Source organism: Musa acuminata, chromosome BXJ1-8, assembly GCF_036884655.1.
Source record: "Musa acuminata AAA Group cultivar baxijiao chromosome BXJ1-8, Cavendish_Baxijiao_AAA, whole genome shotgun sequence".
Taxonomy (NCBI): domain Eukaryota; kingdom Viridiplantae; phylum Streptophyta; class Magnoliopsida; order Zingiberales; family Musaceae; genus Musa; species Musa acuminata.
Window position 1 is genome coordinate 12,023,169 of NC_088334.1, and position 19,717 is coordinate 12,042,885.

General features: G+C 37.5%; 3 protein-coding genes and 1 long non-coding RNA gene across 12 annotated transcripts; 3 read left to right on the forward strand and 1 right to left on the reverse strand.

The window, feature by feature from the left end:
- The first annotated feature begins 42 nt into the window (after window positions 1–42).
- On the forward strand, window positions 43–6,028 carry LOC135583358 (probable 26S proteasome non-ATPase regulatory subunit 3). 2 transcript variants are annotated; one of them, XM_065079090.1, is made up of 10 exons: window positions 43–143; window positions 256–355; window positions 464–654; window positions 3,360–3,497; window positions 3,587–3,723; window positions 3,857–3,911; window positions 3,988–4,098; window positions 4,287–4,526; window positions 4,602–5,128; window positions 5,761–6,028. In XM_065079090.1, exons 2-9 carry the CDS (start codon window positions 274–276, stop codon window positions 5,109–5,111), a joined length of 1,464 nt encoding a protein of 487 aa, XP_064935162.1. In that variant the 5' UTR covers window positions 43–143; window positions 256–273; the 3' UTR covers window positions 5,112–5,128; window positions 5,761–6,028. The 2 variants fall into 2 exon arrangements, with proteins under 2 accessions (XP_064935162.1, XP_064935163.1); XM_065079091.1 differs by having other exon boundaries at window positions 67–355; window positions 5,804–6,028.
- Window positions 6,029–7,089: 1,061 nt separating this feature from the next.
- Window positions 7,090–11,216, forward strand: LOC135587548 (uncharacterized). 7 transcript variants are annotated; one of them, XR_010475901.1, is made up of 8 exons: window positions 7,090–7,609; window positions 7,729–8,391; window positions 9,024–9,109; window positions 9,358–9,461; window positions 9,591–9,728; window positions 10,106–10,688; window positions 10,796–10,953; window positions 11,077–11,216. It is a non-coding gene; the product is annotated as an uncharacterized LOC135587548 (long non-coding RNA). The 7 variants fall into 7 exon arrangements; XR_010475902.1 differs by having other exon boundaries at window positions 9,390–9,461; XR_010475904.1 differs by having other exon boundaries at window positions 7,729–8,005; window positions 8,118–8,391; window positions 9,024–9,461.
- On the reverse strand, window positions 10,162–12,944 carry LOC135587547 (F-box protein At4g35930-like). Of its 2 annotated transcripts, XM_065079093.1 has the most exons (6): window positions 12,761–12,942; window positions 12,638–12,674; window positions 11,009–11,430; window positions 10,859–10,933; window positions 10,503–10,612; window positions 10,162–10,408 (listed from the first exon to the last, which is right to left on the reverse strand). In XM_065079093.1, the coding sequence occupies exons 3-6, from the start codon at window positions 11,360–11,362 to the stop codon at window positions 10,162–10,164; spliced, it is 786 nt and encodes a 261-aa protein (XP_064935165.1). In that variant the 5' UTR covers window positions 11,363–11,430; window positions 12,638–12,674; window positions 12,761–12,942. The 2 variants fall into 2 exon arrangements, with proteins under 2 accessions (XP_064935165.1, XP_064935164.1); XM_065079092.1 differs by having other exon boundaries at window positions 10,172–10,612; window positions 12,761–12,944.
- A 3,546-nt stretch (window positions 12,945–16,490) lies between these two features.
- Window positions 16,491–19,353, forward strand: LOC135587549 (uncharacterized). The gene is made up of 3 exons (XM_065079101.1): window positions 16,491–17,083; window positions 18,005–18,433; window positions 18,521–19,353. Exons 1-3 carry the CDS (start codon window positions 16,994–16,996, stop codon window positions 19,202–19,204), a joined length of 1,203 nt encoding a protein of 400 aa, XP_064935173.1. The 5' UTR covers window positions 16,491–16,993; the 3' UTR covers window positions 19,205–19,353.
- The last annotated feature ends 364 nt before the right edge of the window (window positions 19,354–19,717 follow it).

The window sequence follows — 19,717 nt, forward strand, 5'->3', positions numbered from 1 at the left end:
TCTTAACCCGATCGACTCGATGAAAAATAATCATCGTTAAAGGACGTTGAAAAGGAGCAGACTGGATCTTAGTTTACTTGCGACGAAAGCAAGGACCCGGTGACCTACCCCCAAGCTCAGTTTCTCGTCCTCTTCGCCTCGTTGTGAGATTCTCACGACCTCTTGTCCCCCAAATCCCACTTCCGTTCCCCCATCTCTCTCTCTCGCTGATCTGTTGTCCTTTCTTGTCTCTTCTGATTTTCGCGAAATCTTAAGGGATTTCAAGGAGGAAAGATGACTGCCGATGTGGAGATGAAAGAGGTCCAGGCGTTTTCCAATTCCGTCTCCTCCGCCGGCGTTCCTTCCACTCTTCAACGTGCGAATGCTAAAAGAGAAGATTTTTGTTCGAATTGCATGCAGTTAATTCGAATGTTTTGATTTATTGACATAAAAGAATGTAATTGGTGATGTGGATTGGGTTCAGATATGAAGGAGATCGCGTCCCTGATCGAGTCTGGTGCGCAGGCCAAGGAAGTGCGCCGGATCGTGCGTGCGGTGCGCCTCACTATGATGCTCCGTCGGAAGCTCAGGGCCCCCCTGGTAGCCGCGTTCCTTGGCTACGTTCTTACCCCGGCCTCGGAGGTCTTTGCTAAGCTCTCGTCCTATCTTCCCAAGGTACTCTTCTTATTTCCCCCCTCTTTGTTCCACAACTTTTTAGCGTAATTTTTTCCTTGTGTGGCTAGAAATTATGCTGGTCGGTATGTCTCAAGGTTGTTCAAGTAATAGGAAAATTTTGTGCCTATAAGATGTTAGTCGTATCTTTGCTCGATGTAGCTTCAGTGTGTTCTTGTGGCCAGGCATTGGTCATGGAGATCCTTCTTAGCTGTTTGTAACAATTTTAAGGTTGTAAGATCACAAAGATTATTTCTGGCTTGTATGATAGCCTGGACGCAAAAATGACTAAAAAGTTCAAGTCATGAACATTTGAAAGCATCATCATGCTAGATTGTGTGATATACAGCGTTCTGGGAAACTTAATTCTTCAGGATGTTGAATGCTCAGCTGTTTTTGGCCTTCTTACGGGAATGGTGGATGATAGAATCATAGATCAGCAGTAGAAGCAAGATGTTTTTTGGTCCAAATTTAGGGTCTAGATTTGATTTATGATCTAGTTCATGGCCGACGGTTGATGCTGGACATGATATTAAAATCTTTACCTGAGCGAAAAAGAGAGGTAAAAAGAGAAATTTTTTGTTTCCATGACAAACAATTATAGCAAAAGCAATGCTCATTTTTAACCCTAAAACTCCTTTCTATCATCAGAACATGTCAACTATTGACATGTTAACCTTCAGCTAGATGATTTTATGGGAAGCATGACTAAATGTCTTGTCAACTAGGTTCAAAAAGGGTGGAATGGAGGTTGCGGTGCTTGTTGACCAATTTTTTCCATCTCTCAGGCTGTCTAAGTCTTAAGTGTGACCTTCAATTTTTTCGGTTAGAGAAAGAAATCAATATGGAAATTTTTGATATCTTTCAATTCTGAAATCTAGTTGTCCACACCTAGGTTAATTGTCTGCTCTATGTGTAGGGCACCTTGATGCTGGCTGCTACTTGTATGTTGGCATGGCTATCGTTTACAGGATGATATTAGTATTAAATTTCCAATTGGTTGACCATAGAAGCCAACATCAGATGTCTTTGTTCTCTATCAGCCGGTTGAGTATGGAAAAAGATGGTCAAATGGGTTGTATAACTAAGGTTTAGTCATTTCATTGATTTCAGAATGACTTATCTTATAAAGTTCCAGTGTTCTTAGAAAGATTCATGAAAAAGGTCTGCAGAAAGGTTTAGCTTATTACAGTATGGAAATCTTGTATCCTTGGTGATCATTGTAGAAAACATTTGAAGAAAGGTCCAAATATGATGTCAACTGATTTGGTTATACTCAATGAATTTTGATCAATTTTAATCGATATTTGGCCAACTATGGTCATTGATCCAGGATGTCCCTATGTCAAGAACCCATATTATATTGACTTTTGGCAGTTCTTATACTGGTTCAGTTCAACAAACCATGATACAAAATTTAGACATCCTTATTTTTTAAGTAATTTTAATCACAAAAATGAACTTTTAGATTCTATTGTATTGGCCTGAAAGGTGCCAATTTGTGTTCTTTCTTCTACTCCTGAACTTGAAAACAACGTACATATTTCTTGGCTTGTAGAAGGCCAATACCTATGTACCAACACTTTCAAGCCAATCTCGATTTTTTGATGTCTACTTTTGTCCTTAGTTATGCTATGTAAGAACCAAATAAAATGTACTTTTAGATTCTATTGTATATGCCTGGAAGGTGCCAGTTTGTGTTCTGTCTTCTACTCCTGAACTTGAAAACAACGTACATTTTTCTTGGCTTGTAGAAGGCTGATACCTATGTGCCAACACTTTCAACCCAATCTCGTTTTTTTGAAGTCTACTTTTGTCCTTAGTTATGCTATGTAAGAACCAAACATTAATTATTCATGTTTCCTGTTAAATTGTTTTTGTTATTCAAAAATTTCTTGACCTTTTTTTTCCAAGACCATTCTCTCTTTTTCTTTTCTCTATAAGATATCCGTTATTGAACTCATGCCTTGCCTTTTTCAGAATATTTTACCCCATGTTAGTAACAAAGTATAGATTTGAACAAAGGGCTTTTTGATTTGTGATACAACAATGTGCGTGATTCTGGGAGAAATTACAGCAGTCTGAGGGAAAAATAAAGTTGCCGCTTTTTTTGAAAATTCACATATTTGTTTTGTTTTGAACATTTCTTGAACTTCATTTTTAGTTCGGAAACAAGTTTGAGATCAGATAAATGACCTATTAAATTTTGCGTAGTCACGTTGTCAGGTAATTGGTTCATCCTGATTCTTTGTTGGCATAGTTTGATCGATGTTATTCTTTACTTTATCAAGTTTCCCAGTTAAGGTTGTGTATTAAATGAGCTTAGATGGAAGCAAGGAATGGCATTTTGCTCAAACCGGTACATACATATCAGTACCTACCAGTTTGCATATGAACTGGCATGCTGACCTCCCAATTTCTGATGGTCCACGTCCGAGACGGGGTTTACTGGGAACTGGCACATGGATCGCCCAATTTCGGATGGTCCACATTCATAGCAGGGCTTGATAAATGTGCTTTATAGAGGTCTACCTGTGTAATTTTGTGGGAGTTTTATTTCCATTTATAGAGGTCTTGTTAGAAGATAGATGTGCTTTATGATGCATGGAGTTTATTTGTGATGCATCAAACTGAGGTCGGTGACCACTTCATATTTCTGCATCTGGAAAGTTTTACTAATTTAGGCTTGTCTTTTTTCCCATTTAAAGGATGATGACCATGACATGGATGTGGATACAGCAGCATCAGCAGTCCAAGGTCCAGCCAAGCACTCTATACCGGAACTTGAAATTTACTGTTACTTGCTTGTTCTCATATTTCTTATTGACCAAAAGAGATACAATGAGGTGATTTTATTACATCGTAATTCTCTTCATTTTGTTGCTGAAATTGAAATGTTAAATTTTCTGATTATTTTATATCTATTGTGTACCAGGCTAAAGCATGTTCTTCTGCTAGTATTGCTCGCTTAAGGAACATGAACCGAAGAACTGTGGATGTTATAGCTGCTCGCCTGTATTTCTACTACTCATTCACTTATGAACTCACAAATAGTCTAGCTGAAATTCGTGGGTGCGTACAATGAACTTTTATGTCCTCATGAAATAGTACTTGTCTAGTGGAATACTGTAGAACTACAGGATAGCTAAGAAATCAGAATTTTTATCTACTGCTGATGTTTCCATTACATTGTTCTTCCCATCAGGACCCTTCTTGCTTTGCATAGGATGGCAACTTTAAGGCGTGATGAGTTGGGTCAGGTTTGTTGCTTGTAAAACATGAAGGTTGTGAACTATTATGAAGTTCATATTGGCTAACCATAATGGGTGATTGCAGGAAACCCTTCTGAATCTTCTACTTCGCAATTATCTTCACTACAACTTGTATGACCAGGCTGAGAAGCTGAGGTCAAAAGCACCACGTTTTGAGGCACACTCAAATCAACAGGCAAAAACCTCTTAGAACTTAATGTTTTCAACTTTTGCATGAAAAAATGTCATGAATGAAATTGTTTTTCTTCTTGGCTTTATACTTTTTGCCTTAGATGACATTCATATGATGATTATGTATTTATATCACGACACTGATCATTGTAAAAGCATAATGTTAATGTTTTCTGTGTTTCTCTCCTGCAGTTCTGTCGTTATCTACTCTACCTTGGAAAAATTAGAACCATTCAGTTGGAATATACGGATGCCAAAGAGAGCCTCCTGCAAGCTGCTCGGAAAGCACCAGTTGCTGCACGTGGGTTTCGGATCCAGTGCAACAAGTGGGCTGTCATTGTCCGTCTACTTCTTGGAGAGATCCCCGAAAGAACTGTTTTCATGCAGAAAGGCATGAAGAAAGCTTTGACACCATATTTTGAGCTTACTAATGTGAGTATTTGCTGACTGAGAAACAATACTTGATTGCAACCTTAGTTACTGGGAGTTCTATTTTTGTGGTTTTAGGCTGTGCGGATTGGAGATTTGGAGCTATTTAGAACTGTTGCAGATAAATATTCAGGAACTTTCAGTTCAGACAGGACCCGCAATTTAATTGTCAGACTACGCCACAATGTGATAAGGACTGGACTCCGCAATATTAGCATTTCATACTCTCGTATTTCCCTTGCTGATGTAGCTAGAAAACTGAGATTGGACTCTGAGAATCCTGTGGCTGATGCAGAAAGCATAGTGGCCAAAGCCATCAGAGATGGTGCAATAGATGCAACTATTGATCATGCCAATGGATGGATGGTCTCTAAGGAGACTGGGGATGTCTACTCGACTAATGAACCTCAGATTGCATTCAATTCCAGGATTGCCTTCTGCCTAAACATGCACAATGAGGCCGTGAGAGCACTGAGGTTCCCACCAAACTCCAATAAGGAGAAAGAAAGTGAAGAGAAAAGACGGGAGAGGCAACAGCAAGAGCAAGAGCTTGCTAAGCATATAGCAGAGGAAGATGACGACTTCTAATCGAGTCCCAAGAAAAGGTAATTCAAGTGCTTTAGGTGCATCTCTTGTACTGGAATTTGCATTGCTTTATGAGATGGTGAAAAGGAATCAAGTTACACTTTGTTCTTTGCAAAATGCTTTTGTCCTTGCTTCTTTCAGACCCCAAGCTTGCTTTTGGCATGTGATGGTCGACTTCAGATTTCTTTAAAACGCTGAATTAATGATCTCATTTTCTTTATTAAAGATGTGTGGCTTCCTTTGACTGAGATAATTTGTTCTTTTAGTTTGCTTTGATCAATGGCATTTTAACTTGTTTGGCTGCTGTTTAAGGAGTTTTCTGAATGGCTTTTCTACAATCATACTTGCACTTGGTGCCACCATTAGATATGCCGCTGTTTTAAGGATAAAACTTGAAATACTAGCTTGAGTTGTGAATGTTGGTATTTGGTTTAGAAAAATAAATATTATCGATCAGGAAATCATAATATTTTCTTATAGTTACTTTCCTCTCTTTGTTAATTGAATTTCCTGTTTGTGGTACTTATCTTTCCTGTTGTTTCTTTCCCCCCCCCCTTTTAACTCATCTGCTTTTGAGTGTTTGATGAATTTACACAGCATCAGAATCCTTAATGCGCTGGCATGCTGAAACATGCCACCTTGCTCCCTTCAGGTTCTTGCAGCTGTTTAACTTGTTTCTCTCTCCAATGGATCAGCATCCGAATTGAGGTTGGCGCAGACAACTATTTTGTATTGAACGTTGAACTCCGTTGGTTAACACTGGTTTCTGGTCATTTTCATTAAGTCACAAGGATCCGACCATACAATTATTGTTAGTGTGTTTCGTATGTGAGTTTTATATGGGATATGCAGTCCCTCATCATGGTACATTGTGAATTAATCTTCCTTGATGAAATTAGATTAAATTAATTTTATTTCAATTTTGCTACATTATTTACAGAACCCGCTAACATCTTGATTGGTTTGATGTTTCATAAAATCATATTTTTAGTGTTGTCATCCCGCTCTGAAGCTCGGGAAAAAATTTTTCTGATAAACTACGCATTTTTATTATTTTTGAATATTTTTAGTGCATTTTTTTATGACTGAAAATTTCTATCGAACTGAAATAGATTATATAATTGTTAACTTATTATTATTCCAGAAATGGTAAATAAAAAAATTTAAACATTGAGAAGGATGATTTGTTTTAGAAAAGATTCATTTTTCTCAATCGATAAATTTCATTTTACTATTTTTTTAAACAGTACCTCTAATTAAGAAATATTTAAATTATCTCTCAATTTTTTTTGTCAGTTATAATGTTTTGATCACTACAATAAAAAAACTGTAAAATCTACTTGAAAACATTATAAATGATCTAAATAGATTGTTAATCTTATTCAAACATTGATTTAAATAGACTTTTTACGTCAATCAAATCAATTATAAATTTTAAAATTAATATTATAATGATCTATGAGCAATAATAATGAAAAAAAGTATAATATGACATCATTTATATTTTTTTAATAATATTTACAGTATTTTTAGCATATCGATAAAACACTATAAATGTAATTGAATAACACTCTAAATGAGCTCTATGAAAAATACTATAATGGTTGAAAATTGATTTTAAAAATAAGAAAAAAATTTGACAAAAAAAAATTTTAGGGGTATTTTAGATTTTTTTTAAAATTTAAAGTATTGTTTGGAAAATAAAATAAAAGGTGGCATCGTTTGATAAATACCTAAAATATGAATATTTTCTAAGAAAATCTCTGAAGGAAAGAAAAAAGAATAACAACTTACTTTACTCAATTTGATCTATTTATAGTAGTCAATTAAAAATAAATATTAGTAAAAAATGATAATGGAAAATTTATTTTGTGGTCCTCGTTGATGTACGATGTTAGAGAGAGAAAGAGGAGCGGGAAAGAGAGCATTCGCGCTCACTCTTCGGCGTGTGTTTGGAACGAAGATAACTACGAATTATCGAGCGCCTGCCCCCAATTCGAATCCCTTCTCGCCCCCATCCGATCACCGAAGCTCCCCGACTCGCAGCCCTATCCCTAACCCGTCCCCTCCCTCCTCTCCCTTCGTGGCCGCTGTCTCCCCCGCTGCCGATCCCTCGACCTGCCGTTCACTGCGCTCCGAATGGGCAGCTCGCCACCCTTGGGCTAACCACGTCGTCCTCAACGACCTTAAGGGTTCTGCCGCCGCGACCCCACCTCTACGCTGCCGCTGGCCACTTTGATCCCCTTTCCGGAGCCATCCGATCGGATGCAGCCTCTGGAGGACGTGGCGCCGTCGTAGTTGGAAGCGGCCGCCCAATGGCTCGATCGAGGTGGGCGCAGCTGTGATGGGAGAGCCGCCGCTTGGCTCGTCCTTTCCGACTCCCTTAAATATCCCCTTCCGATGCTCTGAAACCCCTTTCCGATGGAACGCCATCCTCTTCGGATTTCCCAGGTTTTGGTCAAGAATTCGACGAGTTTTAGATGGAAGTGATTTAAACCTATGTAAGTGACTCTAATTTATGATTCTATTTTGTACTTGGGGGCTAACGATTTCGTTTTCTTCACCAAAGCCAAACTCGAATCCATCTTCAACCGTAATTAATGTGGTATCTTCACGCCAGACGTCGTTGGAACGATGCAGCGTGGATAGTAACAATGGTGCACCTCCCGATGGTAGAGTGGCGTCGCCCTCACCACCACAGACGTCGTATCTTATGCCTCTGGCGAACTCGAAAAAGCTGGCAGCCACGGAGCTCTCGGCTCGAGACCAAACTACCAAGAACGCGACCAATTGGGACCATGGTTCCGGGTTGGGATCAACACAACAACTACGGTAACAGGGTGCCCGGCCCTACCTTGGACCGCCTGCACCATCTGTCATTCCTCGGTCCTCCGCAGGTGCAGCCTTATGAGAATCCAATGGCCTTCCTGGTTTGGTTCATACGATGATGACAACGTTCTTAATCTACCTTCAGATATGCCTTATCCTATCTTTTATGTTGCCACGCAGCCACCCACCTTCTGGGGTCTGCCCGTTGTTGCTCATCCGGCAGGTGCAGCCTTCTGAGAATCCAATGGCCTTCCTGGTTTGGTTCATTCGATGATGACAATGTTCTTAATCTACCTTCAGATATGCCTTATCCTATCTTTTACGTTGCCACTCAGCCAGCCACCTTCTGGGGTCTGCCCTTTGTTGCTCATCCGGCAGTGCCCCTTGCAATGGTTATTTCAGCTGTTGAACCGCAACGTGCTAATCTATTGAAGCAGATAGATTACTATTTCAGGTGAATATTTGGTTCACAACTTGTAATGATCATATTTAAGGGATCTGTGCCTATATTTTATGTTCTGGTTTAATATTGGCATATTTTTCTGGTGATGAAGATAAAATCGTTGCTATACTCGTCCATTCTGACCTCTGGCCTGTTAGTATCTTAAGAACCTTTATGTCTGACCAGATTACCATTTGGTTGTCACCTGAATCTGGCCCTTGGAATTTTCTTTTACTGATTCTGGTAATCACTCGAATCGAGTACTGATTAATACTCATTTGAACTTGAGATCAAGCATATTTCTGCAAGTGTTTTTCAAACATATTTAGTTGATTCTTGTTCATGATTTTTTTCATTAGAAATCTTATAATGAGCCATTAGTTATTGAATTTTTTTCATGGAATCTTTTATGGATTTAGGGTACTTTTTTTATATTTGTAACTTTATATAGGTATCTATAATGTTTATGATTTGAAAGGCATATACCATGGTTGTGTAACTATGAAATATATTCGATAAGGGTTCATGATCTCTAACTGTGACTTTATAAAGCTGGGACTTGTCTTTTGCGTCAGACTTTTCTTTTTCTTCCTCGTTGATGGTTTCTACAGGTCCAAGATTCAATTGGCTGATGTGATATACAGGTTGTATGCTGGGCAGAGTTCTAATTGACGTCAATATAACAGACAGCTCCGGTCGATACAAAGTGACTTACCAACGGCTCTGATTGGTACAAAGTTATTGGCCAATGCATGTTTTGAATTGATTTACATTGTTTCTGTTGATCTAGTGCATTTTGATCTAAAAGTCATCGATACTGAATCATCTGATATTATCATGAACTTCCAGTCTTAGTTTGCTTGTGTAGTTAGGCATCAGATATCTTTTATGGATGTTTAATATGGTCTAAACTTGTTTCTATTGGCTTATTGTTTCTTGAATCTTCTTTCAATTCACTGCCCAAATATGTTGTTGCAGTATTGAAAAACTGCTCTTGCAATATTGTTCAGATCAGACAAAAAACAAGCAGCAAAAAATTCATGTTGGATATGTTGCAGTTGTCATCTGTAGTCGAAGTACAGGTACCTTCTTTATACCTTTTCTAGGTTAATGCTTGTGAGCTACCGCTTTATAGAAGTTCATTTGTCACAAATGGAATAATCGACAACGTTTTTCATCTTTGTTTAAAATCAGTGTTATGTTTGCCTCAGGTTGAATCAAAAAAAGAAAAAGAAAACTATAAAAGAGCGGATTTGAAGAGAAGATGTTGATGCGAGATGTCTGGTGGTGATGACCTTTTTCAGTCAATAGAACATTTAAAAGCTGATCCTTTAAAAGGCTTCTTTCAGGTATATCCACAATATTCAACACTTGACTAGTATATCCACAGATGCATTATTTATTAAGCACGGAAATAAGTCATTCAATAGAACATTACAAAGCTGATCCTTTAGAAAACTCTTTCAGGTATATCCACAGATGCATTATTTATTAAGCACGGAAATAAGCCGTTTAGAACATCCTGGGAACAAGTAGAAGAGGCAAACAAAACACTTTATATAGGAAGATCTATACAAAGAACCCAGCCTTTATCCAAGCAAAACATGGTGTATATATATATATATATATATATATAGGAAGAACTACCTATACAAAGAAGCCAGATGCCTCTTTAATGCACTTGTAGCCAACTTGTTCTTTGCTCATAATCCTACCTCACCTACAGATTATGAACGACCAAAAGGCATATACATATGATAGGCAGAAATATAGGGGAAAACCTCAGCGAAGCTTATTCTGGGCTACTGCCTGACACAGCTCGTCCTCGTAGAACAGAACTCGAGTGGAAGCTACGGGCTTGAAGATTGGCCTCGGCAGACCCGGTGGCATGATTCGCCCCGGACGGAGTGTCGACTCCTGGAACAGGACAGCTGCGATCTGCCTCATATCCATCAGGTGAAGGCGAGGACGAGGGCCGTGTCTTGGAGCTTTCGGTGTGTGCGGGGTTGGCCTCTTTCCATCTGCCTTGCTGGAAATCCACAAGGATGTAGTAAGCCGAGAAGAAGAGGAGGAATGAAATGAGTAGGAACGACGAGCTGCAATGTGTCCATCGAGTCATGTACCTCACAAAAGGCCAATGTTCGGTCGGCACCGGAGTCTTGGTGTTGAGCATCTCTTGCCTGGACCGGTCTGGGGTCGTGTAATTGAAATGCAATTGCCTGGCCAGTAGTACCTAGCCCAAGATTCAATTTTGAGTAATCGTTGAATCAGATGCAAGGCACCAAACATCTCAATTGAAAAAAGATATGGTAAAATCCATGCAGGTTCCAATCACATCAATTTTTTATCCATGTCATAGCCGCCATGATTTAGAGTTGGATTTTTCATAAATACTAATCATCTATCGGTTGATCAGTGGTGCTGCAGCTAACGGATGCAGTTGGAAGGGGAGAAGAAGCAAGCACGAGAGAGCACTTACAGCTGTTCGAATTCTCTGGGAAACATGGAAAACAGCTCGTAGCTGATCATGATGCAGGTGGCAGAGGATTTTGACCTTCCAACGAGAATAATCATGTTAGTATATTCCAGTACAGTAAAATACAACTACTGAGAAGAAACAATTACATACCAGAATATCCATAGGAAGAGATTCGAGTCTTGATTGACTATCACAATCTACACTCTGTGGTGTTTTAGGTGTCAGAGGAAGCTTCTGCTGCTTAGCATCATCTATTGCGAGATGAGAGCTGACCCTAATGGGAGACACGATCGGTGAATCGCTCTGAATGACCTCATCCCGATTAAGCAGATCAATCTCCGCCTTCTCTGACTGCAACACGATCCTTTTCTTCCCAATATCCGTGCACGATTTGCTTGAGCTCCTGCTATATCGGATCTGAGCAAGCGCACCAGGTTTTAGGTACTTGTTCTTTGTGTTCTTCACTCGCTTCTTTTGTTTGAAAGCCATAGATTCAACACTCATAGAATACACAAATAAATCAGAAATCCTTATGCTTCTTCAGTATCCCTTCAACCATTCTAAACTTGGAGCTACAATTTAACTCAGCCAAAAATACATAATTTCATGTCAGATGGGTCACTCGATAATTCCACAAAAAAAAAAAAAAATATGGTACTTTATCGAACAGAGAACTAAGAGACAGGTAGGTTTAGCCTGATGCAACAAAGCATGATACATGAGGAACTACTATAACACAGAAACATAAGAAGGTGAAGGCCACATTTCTACTCTTGATAATACTAAATTCTCGATACACAAGATAAGTATCTGCAATGAAAAATTGGTAAATTCATATGCATCCATAAAGGCAATGTTTTTGTCAAGGTTTTTAAGAGTCATTTGCAGTTTGATTCTTACCATTTTTATAGAATAAAAGAAAAGAGGAAGAAAGATGGATAAAGCAACAGTGTTTCTAATGTAGATTAAACCCCCTACAGATATAGAAAATGGTCATGAATGAGCCATGAAGAGATCTAATATACTCAATGTAGAAGCCTTACAAGTATTTGAGGTAAAAGCACAAAATACACCAAGAAAGCTGTTAATATGGATAAAGTTGAGCAACCCTATCAAGGAAGCAAATCTGCAACAATTAATAAAATCAAATAAACTACAATAAACTCTGAAACTTGTTGAATCTGATGATTCATGTCTCTCTTTAAAACGACACCAAATCTAGAATGGTTAGAGAAACAGCTACATCACTCACTGATATTGGTTTCATCTTCACACAAACCAATTGGAAACATATAAACCGATCATAGCTATCGAGGCAACTGAAAACAAAAAACCAGTCACTAAGAATAAAACTCACTGCATACATACCACGATCGATGTCTACCTTGCTTGTCCCTTACTAGTATAGTACATTCTGTGAGCAAACTAAAAGTGGCCAATCTTTACTCTTCCCTTGTACAAATCTCTCATTTCATTGTCGTACAATTCGCCAATGTTGCAAAAATGCAAACAATAACCATTTCCCGATCGACTCCCAGACTCTTTAATGCTCCCCTTTTTTTCACTACACTTGGAACAAACCCCATCGATCCCCATCCCAAAGACCACACACTGCGAACAAGCAAGCGCTACTAGCTACCGCTGGTTAGCGTAATCAACAGCGTTCATCCATTCCAGTCAAAAAATACCAGTTTGAATCGATGGCATTCCGACTAACAGTCAATCATTTCTCTGATGAATGAAAAATGATGCGGCAATAACAATGGAAGCATGACTTACAAGATAGCTCTACCATCCGCCTCCAGGCCGTCTTCACCTGCAACCCAAGACATCGGTAAAACTCGCACATCACAACATCGGATGATATATATAACAAGGACGGCGAGCGAGGAACCGGCTTACCTCCGCACCGGAAAACAAGCGCCAGAATCCGAATCCTGTAATCCAGATATCCCAAACGAAGCAACAAACCACGAAACGAACCCTAGCCAGCCGCTCGCGTCGGGAGGGAGGATGGGAGAAAGCCATGGGGGGCCGCGGGAACTTTTTATTCTCCTCGTTCGAATTCCCCGCGGATTCGCGCCAAACATTTTCGACTACAGTCGCGACTCGGGAAACGAAGCGGAGCGATAAGGGGCAAAAAGCGGAAACAGAACCCTAACGGACCCTAGCCCCACGGGTGGGTGGACTCCGACGTGGCGATCGATCATTGGTCTGGGTCACGTCATTGAGGGCACGCCGTTAGGGCCCGCGGACGGCGTCTCTCGTCCGCGTCGGACGGCGGAGACCGCGGCTCCTAAACTAATTCTTGTTTTCCTTTTTTTCGCTTGTATTTTGAGAGGGAACAAATTGGGGATTTCGATTTTTCGAAAATCATTCGTGGAGGGAAAATCCCGAATTAGTAATTTTTTTTGGGCCCAAATTTAAGTGATACACTGAGATTTTTTCTTACGATGGGCGGCTGTGATGGAGCCGAGGGGCCGAACACTCGCCGCGAAGCCTCGGATGCTCCTGCTTTGGTGGGTAGACAAGACAGCGATCGAATCCGATGTCACTTCTTCAGGTGTGTGTGTATATATATATATATATATTATAGGATAAGATATATATATATATATAATAGGATAATAAAATAGACTAATTTACCATGAGAACGAACAAATGAAACTGAAGTGAATATTAATTAATTCAATGATTATAAATTCGTTACCTGATGATTTTACAAAAAATACAAATTACACATAAATCCCTTCAAAAATGAATGATGTTTGTATTTATCCCTCGAAATATAAGTTGAACATTATTTTTAAAAAATAAATTACATAAATAAAATCAATTGCGATTCATGTAACAAATCACGAGGTGAGTGCCACAGTCGTCATAGTAAAATACAGTTGTTAACGGAGAACTTTGCTAGTAAAAACATTTGATGACCGGAAATTAATTACCCGAAAGATATCTCCTGTTTTTATTTTTTTTTATAAGGTGTTTTTATTTCCTCATAGCAATCACGCCATTGGCCTTTTCTGTCTCTCCTCTTGTGATATCGTTGCTCACTCTCCCTTCTATCGTTGCGGTCTTCATTCCCTTCACCCCCTTGTCGAAGGACATCCTCGACCAACTCTCGACCTCTTTTGTTCTCCTTAACTCGGGCTTTTCTAAACTTAGAGTTCATCCGCCTTAATGTCAACTCTTTATCATATCATAGATTTATAAATAAATAAATATTATTTTATATTCATAAATTATATATTTTTTACTTTTATATTCAAATATTTATCTTTATAATAGTAAATATTTTATTAACCAGAAATCATATCTCCTTACTAGAGTCATAAGTGATACAAATGCAAACTAGTAAATTACTTTCAAGATAAATATAAGATAAATATATATCAATAATCACATATATTGGTAGGAATATTTGAAAAATTATTTTAAAAATCTTTAAAATAATATACAATAATAATATATCGATTCATTATAAAACTCATACATCAAAATAATAATAATAATAATTTTATATAATAAATAAAATCATGCATAAATTATATATAATACATACAGAATAATCAGATGATAAAGGCGTACGTTACACCCAATGATACACTCTCCTAAAAATGGATGGTAAAACATACTCCATGAGATGAATTCCTCTCAATAGCAAATTGAGGTAACCAATATTGTACTCTCATTAACATATAAAGTGGCATTCCTCATCCATCCAACTTGAGACATGTTCCTCCATGGATGAAGGAATCATCATGTCCGACAACCTACTAATCCCGAATAGAATCGTCCTACCTGCTCTCAATATGGATACATAAAATAACCATGATTATTCATTTATATTCATCTATTCATTCATGCATGCATCATTTGATATATGATTTGCCATATTGTACTTCCAACGTTGACTAATAGCATAGTCACATATACTATATTATAACAATCATATTAATATTATAAACTAAAAAATTAAAAAATCAATAATTATTTTTAAATGATACATCAAAATAAAACTTTTAAGTTCATCAAATCATAGATATTAATATCTAAACGGTCCTTCATCAGTTAGAACTCTAATTAGAATAGCCCAATTGACTTGAACCAAGCACAATTCAATTATGACCCAACGAAACCGATCTCAAATCCTTATAGAACCAGTTTGAAATCACCGGTCTAATTTAGATTTGATTAATTTTGATTATGTTAATAAGTTTGAACTAATCAAGTTGGTATGGAATCATTCTAAATTAGTTTTAATCAATCAAACCTATCAAATTCAATCAAAACCAATAAAAAGAGAGAAATTGAACTATATTGGGTCATGTCTAAGTAGACTGGGTTGTACATGATAATATGAGTTGGACCATGCTTGACCACACATGTTGGATTTTATATTGCCACATGAGCTGAGTCGTATAATCATAGGGGTTTGGTCGACTCGATCTACTATATTAACCTATCTCAAGTCAAATCCAAATTAGACTCCTCTTTTCAAATTAGATTTAAATATTTTAAATTATTAAAGAATAATTTAAATTTAAATTTAAATTCATGATCTTAAATTTAAAAGTAATTAAATAATAAAAATTAACACATAATTCTTAAAATACAGATATATATAATTAAATAAATTAGAACTGTTATGTTAATCTAAAAATAAAAATTATAATAATCAAATCAATATTGAAATTCACTTAAACTTAAGATATAATTATAAGTTATATAATTATACTAATATCATAAATCAATTATCATTATTTATTAATCATAAAATTTTAAAATTAAAATATTATTATGTATCATAAAATTATAACAATAATAATATCAAGTATTTTATAATATGAATTAAAGTTAATTAGAAAAAAATAGAGGATCCTACCTCTCGTTGGGATATTCTCTTCGGAGAATCTTCTCTTCAATCCTCTCACTATTAGGCTCCATGTGAAATGAGGAAGGAAGAGCCTTCTTTCTATAAAAGAATATGAGCTTTCTTTGAAAGGCAAGAAATAATTTAATTTTTATTTTTAATTAATTTTTTTTTATTTTCACACACAAATATAGAAATATAATATTCATTTATTATAGTTCACATACAAAATAAAATATAAAATATTTACTTTCCAAAAATTATATTACTCATTAAGAAATAAATTAATTAATAATTGAATTGATTGACAAAATTTCTAACTTGTCCATATGATTAAGGAAATTAATTTTAATTATTTCTTTAACCATAGTACACTAATAAAAAAAAAAATAATTTTAAAAATATATATATATTATTTATAGTGATTAATTTATGTTAAGAGAGAAAATGATTTGTGATTATACTCTCCCTCTTCATTCCCCTAACTTTCGCATTCTCTGAACTCTTGCCATCCTTTTCTCTCCCGATTTTTTTAACTGGTATACCCTCTGCCTCAATTGCCTCCTACACCACCCTCAAGATCGCCCATGACACCCTCTATACCATTCATGTGGGCCTGGTGTTACTAATCTAGTATGTGATGTTTATTATGCTTAAATTGCCCTAATCTAGTGTGCTCCCTTACTTCTTCCTATATGGGGAGGACCCAACGACCGATGTGACAAAGGTGTGAGAGATATTTATGAAATTTAAAAAAAATTGACACCGACTATGAAAAATAAAAATAGGAGATGTCTAACAAAAAAATTTTAAAAAAGAGACTTTTTATAAGAATCACCCCATGTTCAAATTAGAATGGTTAAAATAAAATAAAAAAATCCACTCACACCTTTTTTTTTTTTTTTTTTTTCTTTCTTCACATTCTTTCATGAATGAACAAGAAGTTTGGGGATTGGGACAAATAATGTTCACAAAGTCCAAGACATGGAAAAGGAACACTGCCCCGAGTTCATTGGCAGCAAGGCTGTCAAAATTCGGCAGAATAAAGATAAAAGAAAAGAAAAGAAAAGAAAAGAAAAGAAAAGAAAAGAAAAGACGAATTAAAGGCCAAAGAAACCAAAGAATAAAGAGGAAAAGACGATGAACGGGCTTCAACCCCAAACACACTACATGCCGCCATTTTGCCTCTGAGGCGGAAACAAAAGAACAAACACTTGCCCTCCTCTTTTGTCCGTTTCGATCCGCTTGTTGGTGCCGAAATGGAACCCTTGTCTTTCGTCGCAGACAAGATCAAACGGTTCGGGAAGGCGGCTTTCACCAGGCACTCGAATTCGCTCAGGCAAAATCCTGTAATTTACTGCTTCTCCTTCGGTTTTGGTTGGTTTCCTGTCATCGCATCAAACAAATAATCCCGTTCTTTGGATCGATGCATGGTATTGTTGTCGAATTTGTGGAAGCTTAGTTGTGCTAATCTGGTAGCTTTATGTCGATCGATCTTGCGGCGCATCGGTACAGTTGTGTCATTGCGATCTTGAGCTGTTTTGCTTGTAAGGTAGGGTTACTCTCTTCGGTCGTTGCAGTGTATCAAGCACCGGGCCTGGCCTTGAGCGAATAATGTTGGAAATGCCCTTTTCTTTTATCGTCTTCTGAAGTCATTTTTCATTGCACCCAAGCCCACCACGAAAATTGAGAAGCTGCATCGCTGCTTGGTCTTCTGAAGTCATTTTTCATTCCTCTTTTGTTCTCATTTTTTGATTCTTCATGTGTAGATAAATCTACTGCCCGTTCATTGTAGGAGAAATTGCCAGGTCTAACTGTTGAAGGCATCCATTAGTTCCGAGGTGATCAGGCATTTGTGAGAAGGATCAACCATATTAATTGTTTGAAAAAGAGAGACCAAATGACATTATAGTCAGATCCCTTTTTTCTATTTGAGTGAGTTAATATATCTACTTGATACATGAAGTTTTTTATTTTTTATTTTTTTTATTTAGTAGTAGCTCTAAGAAATTACACATTGGAGCATCTCTGTAACTGTGAAGCAGGAAAGTCAGTGATTTCTTGAATTGATACACATAAAGGTCTTACATCTTTTTTCTTGTAGATTTCAGAAGTTAAAAGTGTTTATTGGGTCTACTCATCTGTGCTAATTAATTGTCTTTGGCATATTCTAACTTTTGCTATTTGTCTAGATATTCATCGCTTTGGATGTATTTAAAACTCCTCACTCTGACAGCTGTTATTATGTTTAATTTTGTTTACTTTTGTAGGTTGAAATAGTGAAAAGTTTACGACAAGAAGCACATTCTGAATTAGTGAAGTTAATGGAGAGGCAGGATAATGTCGAACACTTGCTTGCCTTTAAACTTGGCAAAAAAAGGCCATTCCACGAAGTCAGCATACAGATGAAGGGAATAATCAATGTGGTTGGATTTTTATTGTTTGGAGAAAATGATTTCCGGCAGTCCTGTGGTGTTCTACATCGAGCAGGAATCAAGACGGGCATCCATTCAAGATTAATGTTTGAGAAGGTTGTCGGGCAGAAAAATGATCTTGTCGCAGAGTTTGTGACCAGCCGAGAGCATCCTCTATCACTAGAAAGATTGATGTACTCAGCACACATCAATAAATTTTCTTCAGCCACGATAGCCTTAGGCGTCGAATGCAACGACTTTACCATCAGTCCTAGTAGTATGCAGGTAACAACACGTCCTGGAATGTTTAGATTGATCTAAAAGAGTTCACATATATCAGTGCTAACATACATGAGTTTTATTTTCACACAGGAGCAGTGTCTTAATGGGTTCATTCCATCTGGGCCACCTTTGTTTAACCAGAATCATGGTTGTGCTGCTGGCATAGTGCTTAAAGGAACAAAGATAGCAGGTTCTTTAGCCGAGTTGGTTTCTGGGATCGGAATGCAACGTGATGGCACTGGGCAGAGCAGTTGCTTGACCACATTTGGGCAAGTTTCTTACCAACTTTTTGAACGAGTAAAAGTAAATCTCTCTGGTGTCTGGCAAAAACCTGCATCTGGGTTTATCAAACTTGGTACGCTTACTATACCACTGAGCAATTTGAAACAACATACAGGAGCCGAAGCATCTCATGCTATTGCCGTGACAGAACCAGCAGACGGCGACTTAGCTAACTCTGCTGCTGGGTCGATCGCTATAATGTTGGATTCGGAGGTCGACGGTAGTAACAAATTAGGATTTTGGTTGGAGGTGCAGAAATCTAGCCCAGGTTCACCGAAGTTGGGTTTCTCTTTATCTAATACCCCTTCTGGTGAGCTAGGATGGGGTGTGAAACTGAGAGGAACGAGTAATGAGCAGTTGACCCTTCATATGGAAGGGTTTCTCATGTTCTGTCTTGGTGGAAATTTTGTGTTGCAACCTGGCCTAGTATATGTGATGGAAGGGGGAACTAGAACTCCTGCATTCATATGTCAATCAAGCTGGTCTTTGTAATCATTTCCAAAGTTCTCGTCGCTGTAGTTGATGTTGTTGCAGTTATGGTGGCACCAACTTTGCAAAGAAGTTCGTTCCACTGCTGCAGTTTCTTCATCTGGCATTCGAGCTGTATGATCGATTACAATGTTTAAAATCGCACTCTGATATCGATTTTGAGATATTATCCAAAATATATTGTGAGGAGTTCAACTGATATTTGAAATCTTGATTTGTGTGTTATTATTGTCGCAATATTTTGGAGGTTCATTGCAGTGCTTTTGTAAAATTGCTGTCCATCATCTCATCTCATCTCGGTCGAATAATGAGAAAGAAAAATGTAGTCTAAGGAGCATAATTTTTTATAGTTTATAGAAGGAAGAACCGATCGCAAGCAAGATATTCTTGTAATTACTCCATGATCGAACTTTTTTATGTTTCCAATTATTATCATTGAAATCATGGTTTAAGATGCAATCTACGATTAACACAATAAGATCGAGACATGCTTATTAAAATCTTTGTCAACCTATT